We start from the raw sequence: 19508 nt of genomic DNA on the forward strand, positions 1-19508 counted from the left end.
TAGCCGCATGTGTCATCTAAGCTTCCTCTGTATTTCTCTACTGATCAGTGGTTTTGATGATGTTTCTTAATCATATTTATATTGTTCCTGAGTTGAATCTGAACTATGTAGCTTTGAAGGAAGTCTTGTCCCGATACTCTTTTGAGTTGTCTCACGGAAAGGAAAGTTAATTTCATTATTTTTAACTTATAAACATATTAGCGTTATAGATTATATGATTGTACTGTGATTGGTTGTTGTATCTGAGAAGTAGGATGACTTGATATGTGAAAGTTATGAAATCTAAGTGTTTAAATTATGTTTGTATAAAATGTTGATGTTTATATAGAAATTACTCGTTGGGCTTGGCGAACTCTAAGTCAGGGACTCAATGACTTGAGATTTGTTGGACGAATTACTGAAGGATATTTTTCTTTGAAGGTCCTAGTTCTACACTTGTTGTGTGAGCAATTTGTCATTGGTTGAAAGGTACTTTTTGCTCAACAAGAAGACATGCTTGTTAAGCGAGTGGATCAAAACCTGGGAGAAATGTTGGCTGATCTACTTTAATAAGTTAGTAGCTTTTATGAACGATTGATTAAGATTTGATTGATGAATCATAATTTGTTGATATTAATCCAGGGATAATTAGTAGGAGATTGTTTAGTGTAAATATTAATGTAGGGGTCCACTTGGAAGTTATCCGTAGACTCGTTCTAATAATGATTCAAATTCGAGAAATGAAATATCTGGTAAGAAGAACAAGAGGTCCTAACCTAGGGTTTTACCTTGATTAAAAGTGTTAATGTAATGTACACAACTTACCACGGTCTGATATCTTAGTTTTCGGATAACAATAATATGATATTTATATATTAGAGTTTTATAATTTAATTTTATCAATTATGAAATATTTTGTTTGATAATTTATACAAATGAGATGGTACACATGTTTTCTTTGTAGAACCTCCCATTATCTATAATTATGATTATATACAGAGGATATTTTATTCAGTAATCGTTGTTTGGTGTACACATTTTTTTTAATGTTTTTTAATATAAAAAACAGTAGGAATTTATTTTGTAACTGCTGTTTTTGTATACACATTCTTTTACCATTTTATCCTTATAAGCATAATTAACTTTATTAGTTAATATAATAAAAAAAATCATAATATTATAAAAACTTACCCACATAATTTTTTATAACAATTTATGAAACTGCTAAAATACATGGAACATTTGTGATTCTGCAATTAATCATTAATGTTTATTTATTTGTTTATATAATTCATTTACACATATAATATAATATAAAATGTAATATATAGTGATCATTTCCATGTTCCATCTCACCGAGTTCCCAGTAACTCTTTGCAGGACAACTGAGGTTTTCTGTCTAGGACTTCAACGGCAATGACAGTTGTTCATAGCACGCCCTACACACCTCCCAGCGCAAAACCCTAGTTTGTGATTATCACATTTTTTTCTCCCTCCCTCCAATATCATCACTTTTCCTCTTCAATTTTGCGCTTGTTGATCTTTATTGTGTCAATTTGGTGAATGTGAAGAAGAACAACAACAATAACGGTCTTCTCTGAGCTTCTATTAGTTTATCTTGTATCCGGCAATAGGTATCTATTCAAATCCTGTTTTTTTTTTTTTTTTCATTTAGAATTAGAACTGATCGCATGCGGTTGAAACCTTTCCTTTTTACTTTTATCTTCTTTTGTACTGCATGTTGTCTACGGGGAAGTTCATATCTGTGCAGTAAGTTTTTATTTTTATGGTTGATTGCTTTCTTTTATGTTGTTTCCTTTAAAAAATACATTTTTAATAATTTTTAATAAATGTCAAAGTTTGTCGTGACTCTAGTTTTGTTTCGTGAACATTTCTCTGTTATTTATCTGCTATCTGACTTGTGGAATGTCCCTTGGATAACACTTTAGATTCTGAACAATGAGACATAGTTTCTTGTTGTTTAGGCCATGAGACCACTTTAAATGATTACAAACTTCTCATTAGTTATAAAAAAATTTGAAAAGTAAAAGAAAAGAAAAGATTTCCTTCTGCTTTCATGCTTGATGGTTGGTAAATTTATAATATGTATGCAGACTGTTAGAATATTTATGTTATTATGTTTGTCTTTGTCTCATTTTGAAGAACTTTGAAGCTGCTTAACTCTGACTTAGGTTCTTAGATGCATTATACTTTTACAAAAACTTTTAGTTCTTGTATTTTCAGTTAAACATGCTTATATCCCTATATTTTCTTATTGTTAAATTTGATCATCAAACTTTGTGAACACATGAGTTTAGTCCTTCCTTATCATTGTTGTGAACACTGAGGATCAGATTTATCAATATGAAAGTATGAATAATTTGAACATGTTTTTCTGAAACTGCAATAACTAAAAGCGACATGAATGTATGTTTTTCCCTTTTGTAAATAATTTGATTCCATAATCAAAGACAAAATATGATTTAAGTAATAACGTACTTGCTTCACATGTTTTAAACTACAGCCCTTGTTGTGGTTTTATCATGTCCCTCGATATTGCAGAAAAATACAGACACATGCAGTCAATATGGTCATAATTGAGATCTTATCATGGTGTGGTTGCAACCACCCCAAAACCTTGACAATGCAGTCAAAATTGCAATAGTCAACAGTTTTAAAAACTTTGGTTGCTAGTTCAATATGATATCTAATGGAGAAATCTGTAAAACAACAAAACAACTGGTAGCATTAACAGTCTAACCATAATTTTAATTTTTCAGCTGACATAGTATTAAGCCTTGGTGAAACCATAATGGTTCAATGCTCTAACAAAGATATTGACACAAGTACATCTCGACTAAGTTGGTGGTACGTAGATATATCTTATCAAGAACTCAAGAAGGGAACTTACAAAGTGAAAAATTCAGATGAAACTTTCATTTGTCCATACTGTCCTGAGAGGAAACAGGATTATAAGTACAGGGAACTCCTTAATCATGCTTCTGGGGTTGGTCGGAGTAGTTCAGAAAAGAGAACAGCAAAAGAGAAGGCTAATCATCTGGCTTTAGTGAAATATTTGGAAAAAGATCTTGCTTATGTGGATGGCACATCAAAACCTGCAGATAAAGGTTTCCCGTTAATGAAGTTACTGAACAAAATTTCAGTTTTAAATATTTTCCTTATTACCTAAGCCGAATCTTGCCAATTTACAATAATATTCAATGGCATAATGAAGATATTTAATAAAATAACATGACAACAGTCAGTACTAACATTAAATTTTTAACTTTCAGGTGTCAAATTATTCAACCCAGGAGAAACAGTAATGTCTCAGTTCTCTAGCAAGGATACTGATACATCTCAAATAAGTTGGTGGTATGTAGATACATCTTACGAAGAACTCAAGAAGGGAAGTTACAATGTAAAAACCTCAGATGTGACTTTCATCTGTCCATACTGTCCTAGGAGAAAACAGGATTATTTGTACAGGGAACTCCTAGAACATGCATATATGGTGGGTCGTAGTAGTTCTGAAAAGAAAAGTGCAAGAGAGAGAGCCAATCATCTTGCGTTAGTAAAATATTTGGAAAATGATCTTATTATTGTGGATGGCCTTTCAGAACCTGTTGATAAAGGTGAGTCTCCAGTTAATGGAAATGACTTAGTCTAGAACGAAATTTCAGTTCTATACTTTCTCTATTCCAAGTTACTGAATATACGGAAATGTGCCAATTCACAAGTAGTTAATGGAATAATAAAGATATTTGTAAAGCAACATGACAGTAGCCAGTACTATCACTGTTTCTTTTGTTTCTCAGGTACCAAATTAAGCTCAGGACAACCTGAAATAGCTCAATGCTCTAACAAGGAGACTGGTACGAGTGCATCTCCGCCAATAAACTGGTGGTATGTAGATAAGTTTTACAAAGAACTCAAAAAGGGAAATCATATTGTGCAATCCTCAGATGAGACTTTTTCTTGTCCATACTGCCCTAAAAAGAAAAAACAGGATTATGTGTACAGGGAACTTTTTGACCATGCTTCTGGGGTGGGTCAGAGTACTTCACAAAAGAGAAATTTCAGAGAGAAGGCTACTCATCTGGCCTTGATGAAATATTTGAAAAATGATCTCATGCACTTGAGTGATTCATCAAAATCTGTAAATGAAGGTAATCACCCAGTTACTAGAGTGGATCAGAGTAGTTCACAAGAAAGAAGAGTCAAAGAAGATGTTACTCATATGACTTTAGCAAAAGACTTGAAAAAGGATGTCATGAATGTGAGAGGTTCATCATCAAAACCTGTAAATGAAGGTGATCCCCCTGTTGTTAATGAAGAGATCGTATGGAGATTCTGTTCAATTTTTTCTAGTTATTGATTAATTCAATTCACTATGGTGTATAATGGAAGTAGCATGCAAAGTGACAATTTTGATCAAAATTAAAAATCAGTGTAGTAACTCGTGGCAGCCAGTGCTAATACTGTTTTTTATTTTTCAGGAACCATAATAATAAGCCCAGGAAAAACTGCAATTGGTTGCTGCTCTGACAAAGATAGCAATATGAGTTCATCTCAGATTGGGCGGTATGTAGATAAATTTTATGAAGAACTCAAAATGGGAAGACACTGTGTGAAAACCTCGGATGAGACTTTCACATGCCCATACTGCCCTAATAAAAAGATAAACCGGGATTATGTGTACAGGGAAATCCTGGAACATGCTTCTGGGGTGGGTCAGAGTAGATCACAAAAAAGAAGTTTCATTGAAAGGGCCAATCATCTGGCTTTAGAAAAATATTTGAAAAAGGATGTTATGAATGTGGGTGCTTCATTTCCATCAAAACCTATGGATCAAGGTGATCCCCTGTTAATGAAATAATTGTAACAATATTTATGTTTCTTCTCTGTTACTGATTATGCCCATATCAGCAAATTCACAATACTTGAACTAATCTACAAAGCAACATGACATGTTTGTTAGTTACGCTACTTTTTGTCTTTCAGGCACAATAACAGCAACCCCAGGAGAAACTGTGACGGGTCACTACTCTCATAAAGATAATAATATAAGGGCAACTCAAATAAGTGGGTGGTATGTGCATAAATCCTACGAAGCACTCAAAAAGGGAAGTCATATTGTGAAAACCTCTGAAATGACTTTCTCATGTCCATACTGCCCTAATAAAAAGAGAAAGCGGGATTATGTGTTCAGGGAAATCCTTGAACATGCTTCTGGGGTGGGTCAGAGTATCTCACAAAAGAGAAGTGCCACTGAAAAGGCTAATCATTTGGCTTTAATGAAATATTTGGAAATGGATCTTATGAATGTGGATGGTACACCAAAAACTGCAGATAAAGGCAATATCCTTTTTGAGGAGCAGTTTGTGTGGCCATGGACTGGGATATTGGTTAATATTCCTACTGGACAGACAGAAGATGGACGTTGTGTTGGGGAAACTGGTTCCAAGCTGAGGGACGAACACAGAATCAGGGGATTTAATCCTTGTAGAGTCCGGACTCTTTCGGATATCCGGGGTCACTCTGGAACTGCAGTTATGGAATTTAATAAAGATTGGACTGGCTTAGCTAATGCTTTGGCATTTGAAAGAGCATATGAATTAGATCATCACGGGAAAAAGGACTGGCTTGCTAATACTGAGCAAAAGTCTGGTATTTATGCATGGATTGCTCGAGCTGATGACTACAAGACGAATAATATCATTGGGGAACAATTGCAGAAGATGGGGGATATCCAAACAATATCTGAACTCATGAAAGAAGAAGCTCGTATACATGACAAACTTGTTTCCTGCTTGAACAATACTCTTCAGGTCAAGAAGAAGCGGTTAATGGAGATGGAAGTAAAATACAATGAGACTTCACGTCGCATGGAAATTGTAATGGGGGAAATAGATAAGCTCACTCAAGACCACAATCAAGGTATATATTGCTGTTGAATCTATGTTGCTTTATTTCTCTAGTTTGGACCATGACTCGTTTGATGTTGTTGTCGTTGTTAGTATTTTTGGTTTCCAATTTATTTTTAAGTCACATGGGTCCAATTCTACAATGAAATTGTTTACATTGGCATAATTTCCTGTGTGTTAGATTATATATCACTGGATTGAGTCTGATTTTAACAATTTTTATTGGTAGAATCAAAGTCCAGACATTGCAAACTTCTGGTTGCATCACCATCGTGGTTGTTACACTGTAGAATTTATCTCTGTAATAGTAATGGTTTCCAAATGTCCTGCTGGATCTTCTACAATACACTTCTGACTTTTCATTGTTTGTAAAGGATGCTGAACTATTTTAATGACATTTTATTATTATACCATGATTGATTGTATTCAGAGATGAAGAAAATACAATCAAGTGCAACTCAGCACTTCCAGAATATTTTTAATGGTCATGAAAGGCTTAAGTTGCAACTGGAATCTCAGAAAAGAGAGCTTGAGTTGCGGAGAATTGAACTGGAAAAACGTGAAGCACATAATGAAAGTGAAAGCAAGAAGTTGGAAGAAGAGATTATGGAGGTTTAGTGTTATTATTATTGCTATTGTTGCATCTCTTCTATCATGCTGTGCTTGAGATTCCTGTGAAATAGAAATTGAAGGAAAAAATCATTGTTTAAGGATACTTAATTAAGATGATCAATATTTATTTGTTTTAGTGATTTTAATGGAAGAGTTGGCAAACAAAATTAATAACTTTTCCATTTTTACTTATCAAGTTTAATGATCACCTAATGATTGGAATATGTTTCCAGCTGACTTGTGTGAGAACTAGGCCCAAGGATATTAGGAATGTAATCTAATTGGTTATTAGTAGTATGCAATTGAAAGCTACACATTTTCTTCTATGAAAACTCTTTTTGTTTCTTTTTTCAGTCAAAAATGGACTACATGAGATTGTTTCTGTTAATGAATATTTTAAATTTTTTTAATGTAATGTATTCTAAAATGGATGTCAATAATAATGATAATAATATGAACTCCATTTAGTTTTTATATGCTAAGGAGTTTATGTGATGAAATTTAGGGAAAGCAGGGTTAAAATAAAAGCTACCCGTTTAGAGTTTTATGTCAAAGAATGTCATTGGGATTTTTTTTTTTCCTTCTATTTTTGACATTATTTTGTCCCTCACGGTAAGAACATTGCTATGGAACCTATAAACAAAAAGTGTGGCATTATGTTTTATTTGTATTTTTTAAATCCTTTAATAATGACGATGTGGTTAAGAATTTGTTAGAATGTTATGTATAACAATGCTGATGTCTATTGTCTTTTTAGAATGCATTGAAAAATAGCTCTTTGGAAATGGCTGTTCTGGAGCAACAGAAAGCTGGTGAAAATATTTGGAAACTGGCTGCAGATCAAAAGGTTTGTGTATCCTATTTTGTGCTTTTCTAATGACTGAGTGTCATTGTCCCCATCAGAATAGCTGGTTGTTAATGTTACCTGACAATATATTTATCCAGCGGCAAAAAGAACATCTTCGTCATAAAATCATCAGGCTTGAAAAACAACTGGAAGTGAAACAAAAACTAGAATTGGAGATTCAACAACTGAAAGGAAAATTAAATGTCATGCAATACATTGAGGAAGATGAAGACTCAGAAGTTCTGAATAAGGTGGATGCCTTACACAAGCATTTAAGAGAGAAGGAACAGTCACTACGAGACCTAGATGCCCTGAACCAGACACTAATTATTAAAGAGCGTCAGAGCAATGATGAGCTACAAGAAGCTCGAAAAGAATTGATTAATGTAAGTGTTTTTTAAAGTCTTCTATTCCCTTAGTTTTTTAAAGTGTTTGTTTTTTAATGTAAGTGGAACATCAATGACATTGGAATTTTGGAATTCCAACTTACTGGGTTCAGAGTCTGTAGTACAAAAACCACTTTCATCTCCACCACCACCCAAGCCTCCAGACCTGAATTTGCTGGCAGTAGCCAGTGGGTTTCCTTCCTATGATAAGACAGTATCACAATGCTATCAGGAAGGGTAGATAACCCTATTTGTGAAAAATAGTTGGAAAGTGAATCTTTAAATTGAAAAAAGATATATGAGAACTTAAAAGAGGAAAAAGTGATGTGTTTGTATAAATTTAAACCCTACCCTACCTGCTCATATTCCTTAAATTTCAAATATACATGTGTATATCTTAATTATTTTAAATGCTATAGAAAAAAATTATAATGATAGCACATTAACTGATAGTTCAGAAGTACTACAAACTAAAACAGTATATCAACTGTGTATACGTCTCCTCTTGCATACCATGTTTGATGTAGTAGCATACCTTGAATCACCTACACTACCATATTGAAGTGTATTGCAAACCAGTTAACAATGTTTAAACTATGACGGTGTTGGGGGTTTCAGTACTCATTTGGTACTTGTGTTTTGAATTTTTCCAACTTTTTCCAAACTTTCTTGAAATGTTATATGTTGCAGGGCATTAAAGAGATATCTTGCCGTGCTGGTGTTGGTGTGAAGAGAATGGGGGAGCTTGATATTAGACCATTCCTTGAAGCTATGAAGAAAAAATACAACGATGAGGATGCAGAAGAAAGAGCTTCAGAACTGTGTTCCTTGTGGGACGAGTATATAAAGGACCCAGGGTGGCATCCATTTAAAATTACCATAATTGAAGGAAAAGATCAGGTGTGCCTTGCTTAAGCTTATAGATATCACTATTTAGTCTTCATCAAATCTGGCGTTTTCTGTAGTAAGCACCTTGAAGTCTTCTTAGTTAGAAAGAATGGATATTTAGAAGCTTAGTCCATGTACCTTTGATGCCTAAATACTTCGATTTTACTTGCACTCCTCATAGATGAACTTTTCATGGTGACAAAATTAGAAGAAAAATAATGCTGGATGACATTGCTATATGAACTATTCTGATTAGTATGTAGATTGTATAATGATGTCAGATGATTAATGTTAGAACTAACATGGTGCCTATATTTAGGAATGTCAATTATGATTTTTTTCTAACTCGTCTGGTTTCACGATTTTTTTCATGGCAGGAAATCATAGACAATGAAGATGAAAAGTTGAAAGCACTGAAAAATGAGTTCGGTGAAGGAGTCTACAAAGCAGTGGTGACAGCTTTGACAGAGATCAATACATATAACCCAAGTGGGAGGTATACAACCTCTGAATTATGGAATTACGAAGAGGGAAAGAGAGCTACCTTGCAAGATGGAGTAAAATTATTATTGATGCAATATAAACTATCTAAACAGAAAAGAGGGACGGTGTAAAGGCTGGTATTTATGTATGTATGTAATTATAAAATAATGCAACTATAATTTTCAATTTTCTTTTGATCTACAAATTAAGAAAGAAAATTTTCTTACTGATGCAATCTGGTGCTGACAAATAAGTTAAGACTACCTGCAGACTGCATCTTCTCTTAGAATATTGTTAGATAATTTACAGTGTTCGGAAAATTTGATTTTCAACGTAACCATGGAATATAATGCTGAATAGTTGAATTGGTCACAGGAATATAAGCGTGTTCCTTTACATTACAACATTATATATTAATTTATAGTGTTCAGAAAATAGTTTTAGACTATACATTGTGTTATGCATATTGTTGGTTAGGCAGACATGTTCGGCCATAAGATGCCACTTAAAAAAGAAAAATGAATTACCAACCCTCTTATTCTAAGTTGAATTATGAGTTTGTTCTAATTATCAATTGATAAATTACTTCACTTGTTGAATTATGTATTTACTTAAAGGAAGCAAGTACATGCCTCCTATAGAGAGAAACCCAATGAAGAAAATGGCAATTAGTGAATCACTGCAACAAAAACGTCCATTCTTTATGTCTCTGTTGCTTGACCAAACAATTGGAACGTGGAACTGCAATTTGAAAAATCTTACTCATGACATTGGACGTGTAACAAGTTTCTTAAAAGCCCAACTCTACACTATTGCAACAATCTGTAAAGTCCACTATTTATTGGTAAAACAGAGAACAAAATTCCATTCAATAAAGAAAACATATTTTAACATACCGCAGAACAAATTAGTTTTTTAATCCATGCTACCTTTTTATTTTGGCATCGAAGAAGTTAAGAGAAACAACACGGAAGGTATAGAATCTACTTTGCTAACAGTTTACGAAGAGACAAATACGGTGAATTAGCACCCATTTCCACAATTTTCTTGTACTCCTTTTGCTTTTCGGCGCAGCTAAGCGTGCTCATCAGCTTTAGAACATCTCATGCATGCATCAAACACAAACACACTTGTCAAGTTTCAATAACTAACTCATCACTTCACCGCATCACAGTTGGAAATTTAAGAGCTTAAAAAAGTGAACAAGATTATAAAGATAAACACACTTGATCTTTTCATTAATATATATAAATATGTCTAAGAAATATAGCTGCGGGCTCATACACTTGAAGCCACTTCAGCACCTTACAAGTTTCACATGATGTTCCCCTCCTCCATTTTTTCAAATCCTATAACACTTCAAACTCGTATACCAAGACAACCCCACTTTCACAAGACAAAGAAAGAAAGAAAAAAAAGTCAAAAAGTTCACTGATCACTACCACCACTTACTTTACTTCCCTCCATTTTTTTCACCCTATATCCACATCCCAAGGCAAATTCAAAACTACATAGAGGTAAAGCTTTTTTCTTTTTTTAATAAGAGAAAAACCCAGAAAACACGATCAGACCCTGAAATTTTTGCCAGTGAAAGTTTGGCCAAATTGCCAATTGGCGGGTACAATGTTCCAGGAGGTGGAGGTGCGCCGGTCACTGGCTGTGACCCTGAACGAGAGTGACTGACCAACCAGAACAGCGTTTGATTGCCAATTCTGACCCCAGTTACGGCTCATACTCATCCACCCAGTCTTAGACCCTTTCACGCTCGTCCTCACCACATCCCCTGCACCCGCCACGTTGGTGATCAAAACCAGGTTGAAGTAACGGAAGCCGTTGATCGTGAACCGCATCCCTCCCTGCTTTCTACAAGGCACCCTGCACATTCACGCACCCAATCACAATCGTCAGTGGCATCATTCGTAATAAAACGCATCCACCAGGGCAGACAAATACAACTACATAGTTACAATCAAACTATCTTATTTTTGGTTGGTTTCGAGAATCGTGCAGTTACGCGGCAAAAGTGCACGTTTGTCAAAATCCTGAACCGGTTTCAGATAACCGGTTCAAGTTTTCTCCAGACAGGGACCCACCAAATAACAATCAACGCTTCTGATCAGTTTTCACTTTTACGAATTACGAATCACGAATCACCAATAGTCTACTGTCTAGTCCCCGCCATAGTGTAAGAATATCAGTACACTCTGTCGGTTTAAACGACGTCGCATTTCTGATTATGCGCTTTGCACCCTCAGAAGGCCAAAAGCCAAACATGCGCGTTCAGTCTATTTTTCTTATTCGCAATTTATTATAAAATAATAAAACATCAAAATATCCCTTTCTTTAGTATAAATTATTAATTTTTCGCTTACAGTGTCTATTCAACTGTCCGAAGAGAAAAACTACACCTTTACCAAATGCGGGAAAAATTCCGTCATATACTTTATTTTAAACTCGTGTTTTGAATTACAAATTTAATTGAAATACAACAAACACTATAACTGAAATTTAAAAAAGGGAAAGTAAAAACAGTAAGAGAGTAGGTTAATAGTAATTAACAGAAAACATATTTAAAAATAAAAGTATGAAAAAATGTGTTATTAATATATAAAAAAAAATGTAACGAAAAGGTAAAAGCGAAAATGGGTGAAGGTAACGTTACCTGCGGTAAGAGACAGGGACGATGCCGGCGCGGTACTCTGCGATTTTGAGGAACATGGGCATGGCGAGGTCGAAGTGTGGTCTGGGAGGGTTGCACCATCCTCCATTGTCGCTGGGGAGAGCGTAGTTCGGAGGGCAGAAGTTCGTGGCCGTCACCAAGATCGAGGGGCTGCCAGCGTGGCACCAACTCGGGTCGTTCGCGCACTTTATCTCGAAGCACGCGCCGCAGCTCAGCCCGCTGTTGAACAGCGCCGTGCTCAGCGCAGCCGTGTTCACACCGTAGCCCTGGCTGTACAGGTTCCCGTACCCGCACGCGCCGCCCATTGTGCCCGACGCGTCGCTCCCCCCGTAAAACGTGGCGTGCGCGGTCTCCCACGCGCCGCCGCCGTACACGCCCGGGATTCGGGCCTCGGCGGAAGTTAGAAGAACAGTTGTGAGGGAAACAATGGCAATGATTCTTTTGAGCGTAGCCATTGCGAGTGGGAACACTGAGCAGGGTTTAGTTAGGAGTTATGAGAAGAGGAACGGTTTCAGAAAGAAACTAACTCTGTTTTGTGTTTGAGTTCTGTGGAGGGAAGATAGAAAGGTTCGTGGGTATTTATGGAGGGAGTGTGAAGAAAACTGGGCCCCACTGCGATCTCTTTTGGACCGTTGATTTTCACCTTCGGTCACTGTTGCTTATTTTGTTTTCTTCTTTCCTTTTGTCGATTAAAGTGGTACGTAGGTAGATCCGATAAGTAAGAAAAGAAAAAAAAATAAAAATAAGGAACAATAAGGTAAAACAATAAATGTTTTTTTTTTTTTACTTTTACTTTTTACCATTTATCTATCTGATTAACCAAATAAAACCTGAATGAGAAAAGTGAGTGGGTTACTATGGTGGTGATGAGTGTAGGGGACAAAAGAAGTTAGGGACCTTAGGACCTGAAAATTGATATGAAATCACCTTGCTTCATTTGCAAGTTGTGCCATAAAACCAAACCATTGAAACCATTTTTTCTATTTTGGAATTTGAGGTTGTTCTTTATGTTACTAACTTCTTACTATGTTTGTGTTCAATGTTTCAACTGGAGTCAAAAAGTCACCAGGATCCAATAGTGAAAGAGTTCACACTATGAATATAGTTGTACGGATGTGATTTGTTTTCCATATCAATATATAGTGGTCAGGGATAACACACTCTTTCATTAGTAATCCACAATTCTTTTCTTCCAAACATTATATTCATACGCATCAAAACTAGGGTATATACATATATTTAGTGTTGATAATGACAATGACATTTAACATACCATATGATTATAATTAATCATTCTCTATGACTTCGTTTTTTTTATCTCCTTGAATTACAACCTTTCAGAATTAAAAAACATAAAAAAAATTATTATGAGCGAGTGATAAAGGATATTTCTTTCACTATATATTAGAGTGGTGTTTAAGGAATATCCCAATCAAGTTTAAGCTCATGCGATGATAACAATAATAATAATAAAGTTGCTTCTGCATCGGTGCTTGTGATGGTAACAAAATCATATTAGTAGTAAAAATTTGAAGTGAACATAAAAACAATGAGAAACCCAAGTCAGAGTGAAGTCACCTTTCACGGCTACTGAAACATAATGGAAAAAAAAAATGCATTCGTTTTCATTGATTTTTCAATATTTTGAGGTGCAGAGTCAGAAACGCTGTAGCGAAAACAGCAAAAGTCGGAGAAGCTGATAAAGTAAAACCTAATTTCGTATTTTATAAAAAAGAAAGCAGTTGAAATTATGAATCTAAGAAAAAGTAAGTACTTATTTAACAAATAAAATTTTGCTAATCAGTATATTATAGAGTTGCTAAATTTGTTAGTCTTCTTATTCACATGGCATTCCATGTCAGGTTTGTCGAGTTCACACATTAAAGTAGTAACTAACTCGTACAATTTTCCAATTTGACTTTCAAATCTCATTCATATTAATCTCTTTGTAACAACACACTTATTTAAGCTTTTTTTTTTTTTGTGAGAAATGCTAATCGTTTATAAGTTGATGGAAAATTGTTATATACTATTATACTTTTTGGAATCGGATGAGATATTATTACATGCTTTGGTTTCGAAAATCTTTTTTAAACAAAACATTGAATTTGTAGATTTTTTCCTTCGTTTTAAAAATTAACGTAAACATATTTTAAAATTAATTAAAACAATTTCAAATTACATTTTATTAATAAAACATGAAGTATGACTGCTATTTTAATTGTAATAATATATATATATATATATATATATATATATATATATATATATATATATATATTTGTGTGTGTGTGTGTGTCTATTTTAAAATTACAAAGCATATGAATGTCATTTTAAAAAAAACGTAGAGAAGTGAGTAGTTAAACAATTCAATATTTGTTTATAAAAAAAATATCCTTTGTATTTTAAAATTTTTAATTTTAATTTTCTTAATATTTAGTTAAATTTAGCCCTATTGATATTTTGAAATTAGATAAGGTAGACGAATGACATTAAGAGATGTGAATGTATATTTTAAGATTATATAACAACAGAAAAAAAATAATACAAATTCTTTATTATAATTATATTTCTTGAAATCAATATTATTTTTAGAATAGAAATAAATAAATTATAAAAAAATCTAAACGACTTTTTATTAAATCCAAACATTTTTCATAGACATTTGTCACGTCCAATTGAGGACCAAATTATTATAAAAATATGGGTTTAATTTATCGATTTTTTAGTGAAAAGAAAAATGTTATCTAAACAGGTAATAGCTTGAACTATATTTTTCATACTATGACATTGGAAAAGAAATTTTCATGTCAATGTTATAATTGGAGAATTTTAAGCAGGTTACTCATTTTAAGAAAAAAAATTAAAATGATTTTGTAATAATATGTGGTTTTTCATAGGAAATTTAAAAAATTTATTAAGAGTAATTTAATGGTTTAAAATTAAATAATTTTAAGTTTCATTTAAAACATTTGAAAAAATTTATACTCTTTATCTCTCAAAGTTGTACTTTTTATTTTCATATACTCAATTTTAATCGCAACATCATTAGTTCATACAAGGCTAGGGTTTCATATGTCTTTAACAAAAATAAATATAAAAGTAAAGCATTATTAATTAAGATTATACAATACATATAACATATTTCTACTCATGCAAATGCAAAGATCCTTATATTGAAAAAAAAAAAAATCAGAAACGGCAGCGTAGTATGATACATGAAATTATACGATGCATTGTGTTTTTACTTAAGATGGTAATCAATATTTATTTGCAACTAATCAAAACACATAAAGGTAAGCTCAAATTAACCAGTGTTTGTAAATATATTTTTGAGTAAATTTGATTTTTTTAAAATTATTGTTTATAATTTGAAGTAATAAATTGTGTATAATATTTTTTATATTTAATAGGAATTGAAATAGCTCATTAAAAAAATGATTATTTTGAAATAATAATAAATTTGTTATATATAATACTTTCTGATCACATTAAAAAATAAAATACTTTTATAGTGTCATACTTTATTTATCAATAACGTATCTCGTTCTACCTCTCTTATAATACGAAAGTTATATGATTTAGCTTAATTTATCTTTAATAATTTTCTAGAAATAGACAAATATAAACACACTTAACCCATTTCGTTTTTATATTTTAAAAATAGTAGTTTTCAGAAACTCTATCTACTTTTATCTAGTATTTTTATTTAATTTATCTTTTATAGCCTTTTCCGTTCTCTCTCTCTCTTTTCTTCAAATTATCAGGAATATGAGAAAATTTTATCAATTCTTGAAATTGCATTATACACTTTGTATAATTTTTAGTAGAAATCAAATTAATTTTCAATTTAGCGGTTCCTTTCTAACTTTTAAGTAACTTTGTTCCTAAGAAATGAGGGAAAATAATTTATATAAATGTTTTAATGCAAAATAAGAGAAGAAATATTGAATCCCTGTCTTAGAAAAATTGCAAATATTTTTGAAACACCATAGTAAAATGCATGTTCTTAGATTGAGTTAAATACTATCATGAAAACATTTTGTTAAAAATACTTAAATAGGGAATTTTGAAGCAAGTTTTTTATTTCATAATTGTAATTTTTGTTTTTTTATTGTTTTTTTTCTTTTTTTGAAAAGTGAAACAGAAGAAGAATCTTGAAAGTTTAGAAATTGGTAAGGTGTGCGAAGAAGGAACAAGGAAGAAGATGCAAAACGGGTGGAAGAAAATGAACGAATATAGATTAAGTATGTGGGTCCCACAGCTGCGATCCAAGCGTCCACCGCATTCAACGCTCCACGTATTACGCCGTGCATTTGACCGTACATCTGGGGACGGCGTTGAGTCTTCCCACATTCTAACGACTAATAATGTCACACCCACGTACTTACGAACGGAACGGAGAACTCGCCGTTCTTTATAAAAACATAATTCAATTACCAAAAAGTAACCAAAGTTTAGACTTTTTAGTTTAGATCTTACTTAATAATTTAGTATAATAGTACTTTTATCATTTCTAAGTCCATTGGGTAAAATATTTACATTTGTAGTTGTATTTTTATACACATTTTTTATGATTTTCTTTTTAATATTGCAGTGAAATATTTTTTCATTGTAATAATTAAATTTTTATTTTCTTTTATATTCTGATTAAAAAACATAACGAAATTGATGAGTCTTGTGAGTGGTTGTTTTGAGAGTTTGAGGGCGTGACTTGGTTAAATTATTGGATGGTATTATCTACCAAATCAACGAGATCTGCCACGTAGTGTGCATAATTAAACCTTATGGTTCAACAACTACGTAGCTGCACGCACCATTACTCAATCAATGCCTATGAAAAACGTTATCCAATGCTATCAGTATTTGACTTCGACATAACATCTCATATTCTTCCAAATCATGTTAATTGGTTCCTTTGTTTCATGGCACAAGTGAAATGCCTTGTGCTACCGTTTTTCCTACTACTACCTACCAAAGTAACAACAACACATCTTAGTCACATTCGTTTTCTTCTCAGGCAGGGATGCTACCATTGTGCACCTGTGAAACTCTTTATTATTCCACCTAATATTATTAAAGTTCTTTCATACTCCAACATTGTTTCCAATCATAACTCATGCACCACCAAAACCACAATCAGTAGTAACAAACAACAATTGCAACATATTCTAATCATAAAGGACAACCTCTGTTACAAGACTGGTCTCAATTTTAATGTAGAATGACAAATACATGTTTTGAAAAACATCATAATGCATTTTATCTTTCCTTTAGTGAAAAGTCTCAATCATATGATGGTAGGTAATTCGGTTGGCACTGACAATTAATCAATGATTATGAGTCTCGATTCAAGAGAGAGACCAGATCAGTTTCTTGAAATTTAGATATTGCCAATTGCATAAATTTTTCTGAATTTCTTGGGGTTTTAATTGATTGCATATAACTTGTTGACACTGTGCAATGTGCTAGGTAACAAAGCAATGGATTGAAGTTTGGTTTCTAAGTCACCGAGCAATATTTTATGGGCACGAGCAAATAAGTTTACTTCGATCTCATCCAACTAAGTCAATTATTAGTGACATATTTGCTTCCAACTCCTGATAATTAGTTATGATTATAACATGTGGTGAAATGTGCAGTCTCTGCTGTTAAATCAATACACTAATACCACTTGTGTTTATGGTCATAAAGAATAATTAAAAATCTTTTGTGGAAAGAATTGTTGTGGTAAACTCTTTGAAATAATAACAGAAACAGTACGCTCGAGGTAGATTTGAGCATGAACAATTTGTTGAAAACAAGGGTGTTGTGTAGGATGGGCTAAGAAGTGTTATTTACAAGGTGCAAAATGGTTCATATCCGACCAATAAACTGGGAGAACAATGAAAAAAGTGCTGTATATAAATTATTTGATAATTAAGCAATGGTATTGCTTAATAAAACACATGTACTAAGATACCAGATTTTAATTAATAATTTTGGGTTCAAAATAATATCGGACGATTCGGTGTTCCTTAAAAGAAAAGGGGGATTTTGGTCTTTTTTATATGAATCCAATCAAAACATGTTACATATATAATAATTTTAAATAATGCGAGATTGCTTTAGTTTACCATCGAAGTGCCTTTAGACATAAGAAGATGAAGAAAAAGGGTCACTTCCGTCCATTTTATTCGTTCGAATGTGCTTCATAAAAAATGAGTCGGATTAGGTTAAAATGTCAAACAAAAATAGGTAAATAATGGTAATCATTTCGTACTAGCCTGTCACTTTTGTTTTTTAAGTTTGATTTCAAATTTTTTAAACTTTTTTTATTTTTTAAATTTGTTTATATATACATATAAATTAATATTAGATAAATTAAAATAATTATTACATTTTACTTGTTGTTTTACTCTATTATAACTAGTTAAAATTTAATTTGTAAGTGTTAACAATTTAAATTACAATATTATTACATATTTACACTTTTTAAAAAATATAATATAAAAAAAATTATTTTTTGAATTATTTTTTATTTTAATTTTTAATTTATAAAAAAAGGGTAAACAGGTCAGGACGTGCTGACCTATATTTTGGCCTGTCAAATTAATGGTTTGGACGGATTGAATCAGAGTGGACTGATAGATTGAAATCTTCAACCTGACCTGTCCTTTTTAACACGGGTTGACCTGTCAGGTCCAACTTGTTTTGCCACCCCTAACAGGTGTCACCACCCACTACCTTCACATATGTTGAATCATCAAAAGCTCCTCTTGCCACCACTAACATGTCCTCTAATAACCCAACTGAACACCCCAATGATCCCACTCCCTTCCAACAAACTCTTTGAGGGATTTAACAGGTCCAAAATAAGTTGAAACCATTCACAAGGCTCATGCTGTAGGAGACAGTTTTCGTTTCCATGGTGGGCCTCTACTTGTGCCAAGGAGGAGAGAGTAGCACCATCATTACCGTTACATCGGAGATGATTATCACTATCATAGTTGGCCCAAGAGAAGACAGTGTCAAAGTACGTGCAATGCACATATTCGACCTACGTCGAGGACAAGAATGGAGAGGTGGGTGAGGGTGTAAGGGTGAAGCTGTCGTGGGTGAGGATTAGGTGGTCGACTTTAAGTTGAATGAGAGGCCATATGGTGTTATTATAGTTATTTAGATATGGTTTGCCTCTCAACTAAAATATAGTGTTACATAATTTGAAATTATTACATTTCACATATTTTCATTAAACCCACAAGAAAGGACATCAAAACCTTTTTTTTAAAAGGAGCACAAAAGCAATGGCCAATAATATACTCAAATTAAACTTAATTCTAATGTAAATATCATCCATTTTTTACCAATTCCAACGTAGTGTGGATGAGTTTTTTTTATTATAAGACCTTTATTATATTGCATGTGAACAGATAGTATAAAACAACTACATCTTCCTTAATCACCACATGTACCATTTCATATCCAAATTATAAGAGAAACCTTATAATATGGTTAGTTTCTCACCTATATATAATAATAATTGATTAAATGACAAATATTTAACAAGAAATTATACCTTTTGTTTATTTTAAATATCTCTGGTATACTTCAACTTAGGCTAAAAAAATCTATAAACACAAAGTAATTTTATAAGGAGTACTAATTCAATTCTCACACCCACTCTTCCAGACTTGAGTATCATATAATCTTCTGCATATGATTCT

The 19508-nt window shown here is 32.9% G+C and overlaps 2 protein-coding genes across 3 annotated transcripts; one reads left to right on the plus strand and one right to left on the minus strand.

Moving 5' to 3' along the window:
• Positions 1 to 1320: 1320 nt before the first annotated feature.
• On the plus strand, positions 1321 to 9312 carry LOC114194486 (protein INVOLVED IN DE NOVO 2-like). 2 transcript variants are annotated; one of them, XM_028084740.1, is made up of 11 exons: positions 1321 to 1613; positions 2760 to 3107; positions 3273 to 3614; positions 3798 to 4292; positions 4479 to 4835; positions 4984 to 5919; positions 6337 to 6518; positions 7276 to 7365; positions 7464 to 7751; positions 8442 to 8651; positions 9017 to 9312. In XM_028084740.1, exons 2-11 carry the CDS (start codon positions 2792 to 2794, stop codon positions 9251 to 9253), a joined length of 3453 nt encoding a protein of 1150 aa, XP_027940541.1. In that variant the 5' UTR covers positions 1321 to 1613; positions 2760 to 2791; the 3' UTR covers positions 9254 to 9312. The 2 variants fall into 2 exon arrangements, with proteins under 2 accessions (XP_027940541.1, XP_027940542.1); XM_028084741.1 differs by lacking the exon at positions 2760 to 3107.
• A 1018-nt stretch (positions 9313 to 10330) lies between these two features.
• On the minus strand, positions 10331 to 12348 carry LOC114192995 (expansin-A4). Its single transcript, XM_028082680.1, has 2 exons — positions 11785 to 12348; positions 10331 to 10997 (listed from the first exon to the last, which is right to left on the minus strand). The coding sequence occupies exons 1-2, from the start codon at positions 12255 to 12257 to the stop codon at positions 10688 to 10690; spliced, it is 783 nt and encodes a 260-aa protein (XP_027938481.1). The 5' UTR covers positions 12258 to 12348; the 3' UTR covers positions 10331 to 10687.
• Between the last annotated feature and the right edge of the window lie 7160 nt (positions 12349 to 19508).

The sequence above is a fragment of the Vigna unguiculata genome, chromosome 8, assembly GCF_004118075.2.
Source record: "Vigna unguiculata cultivar IT97K-499-35 chromosome 8, ASM411807v1, whole genome shotgun sequence".
NCBI lineage: Eukaryota > Viridiplantae > Streptophyta > Magnoliopsida > Fabales > Fabaceae > Vigna > Vigna unguiculata.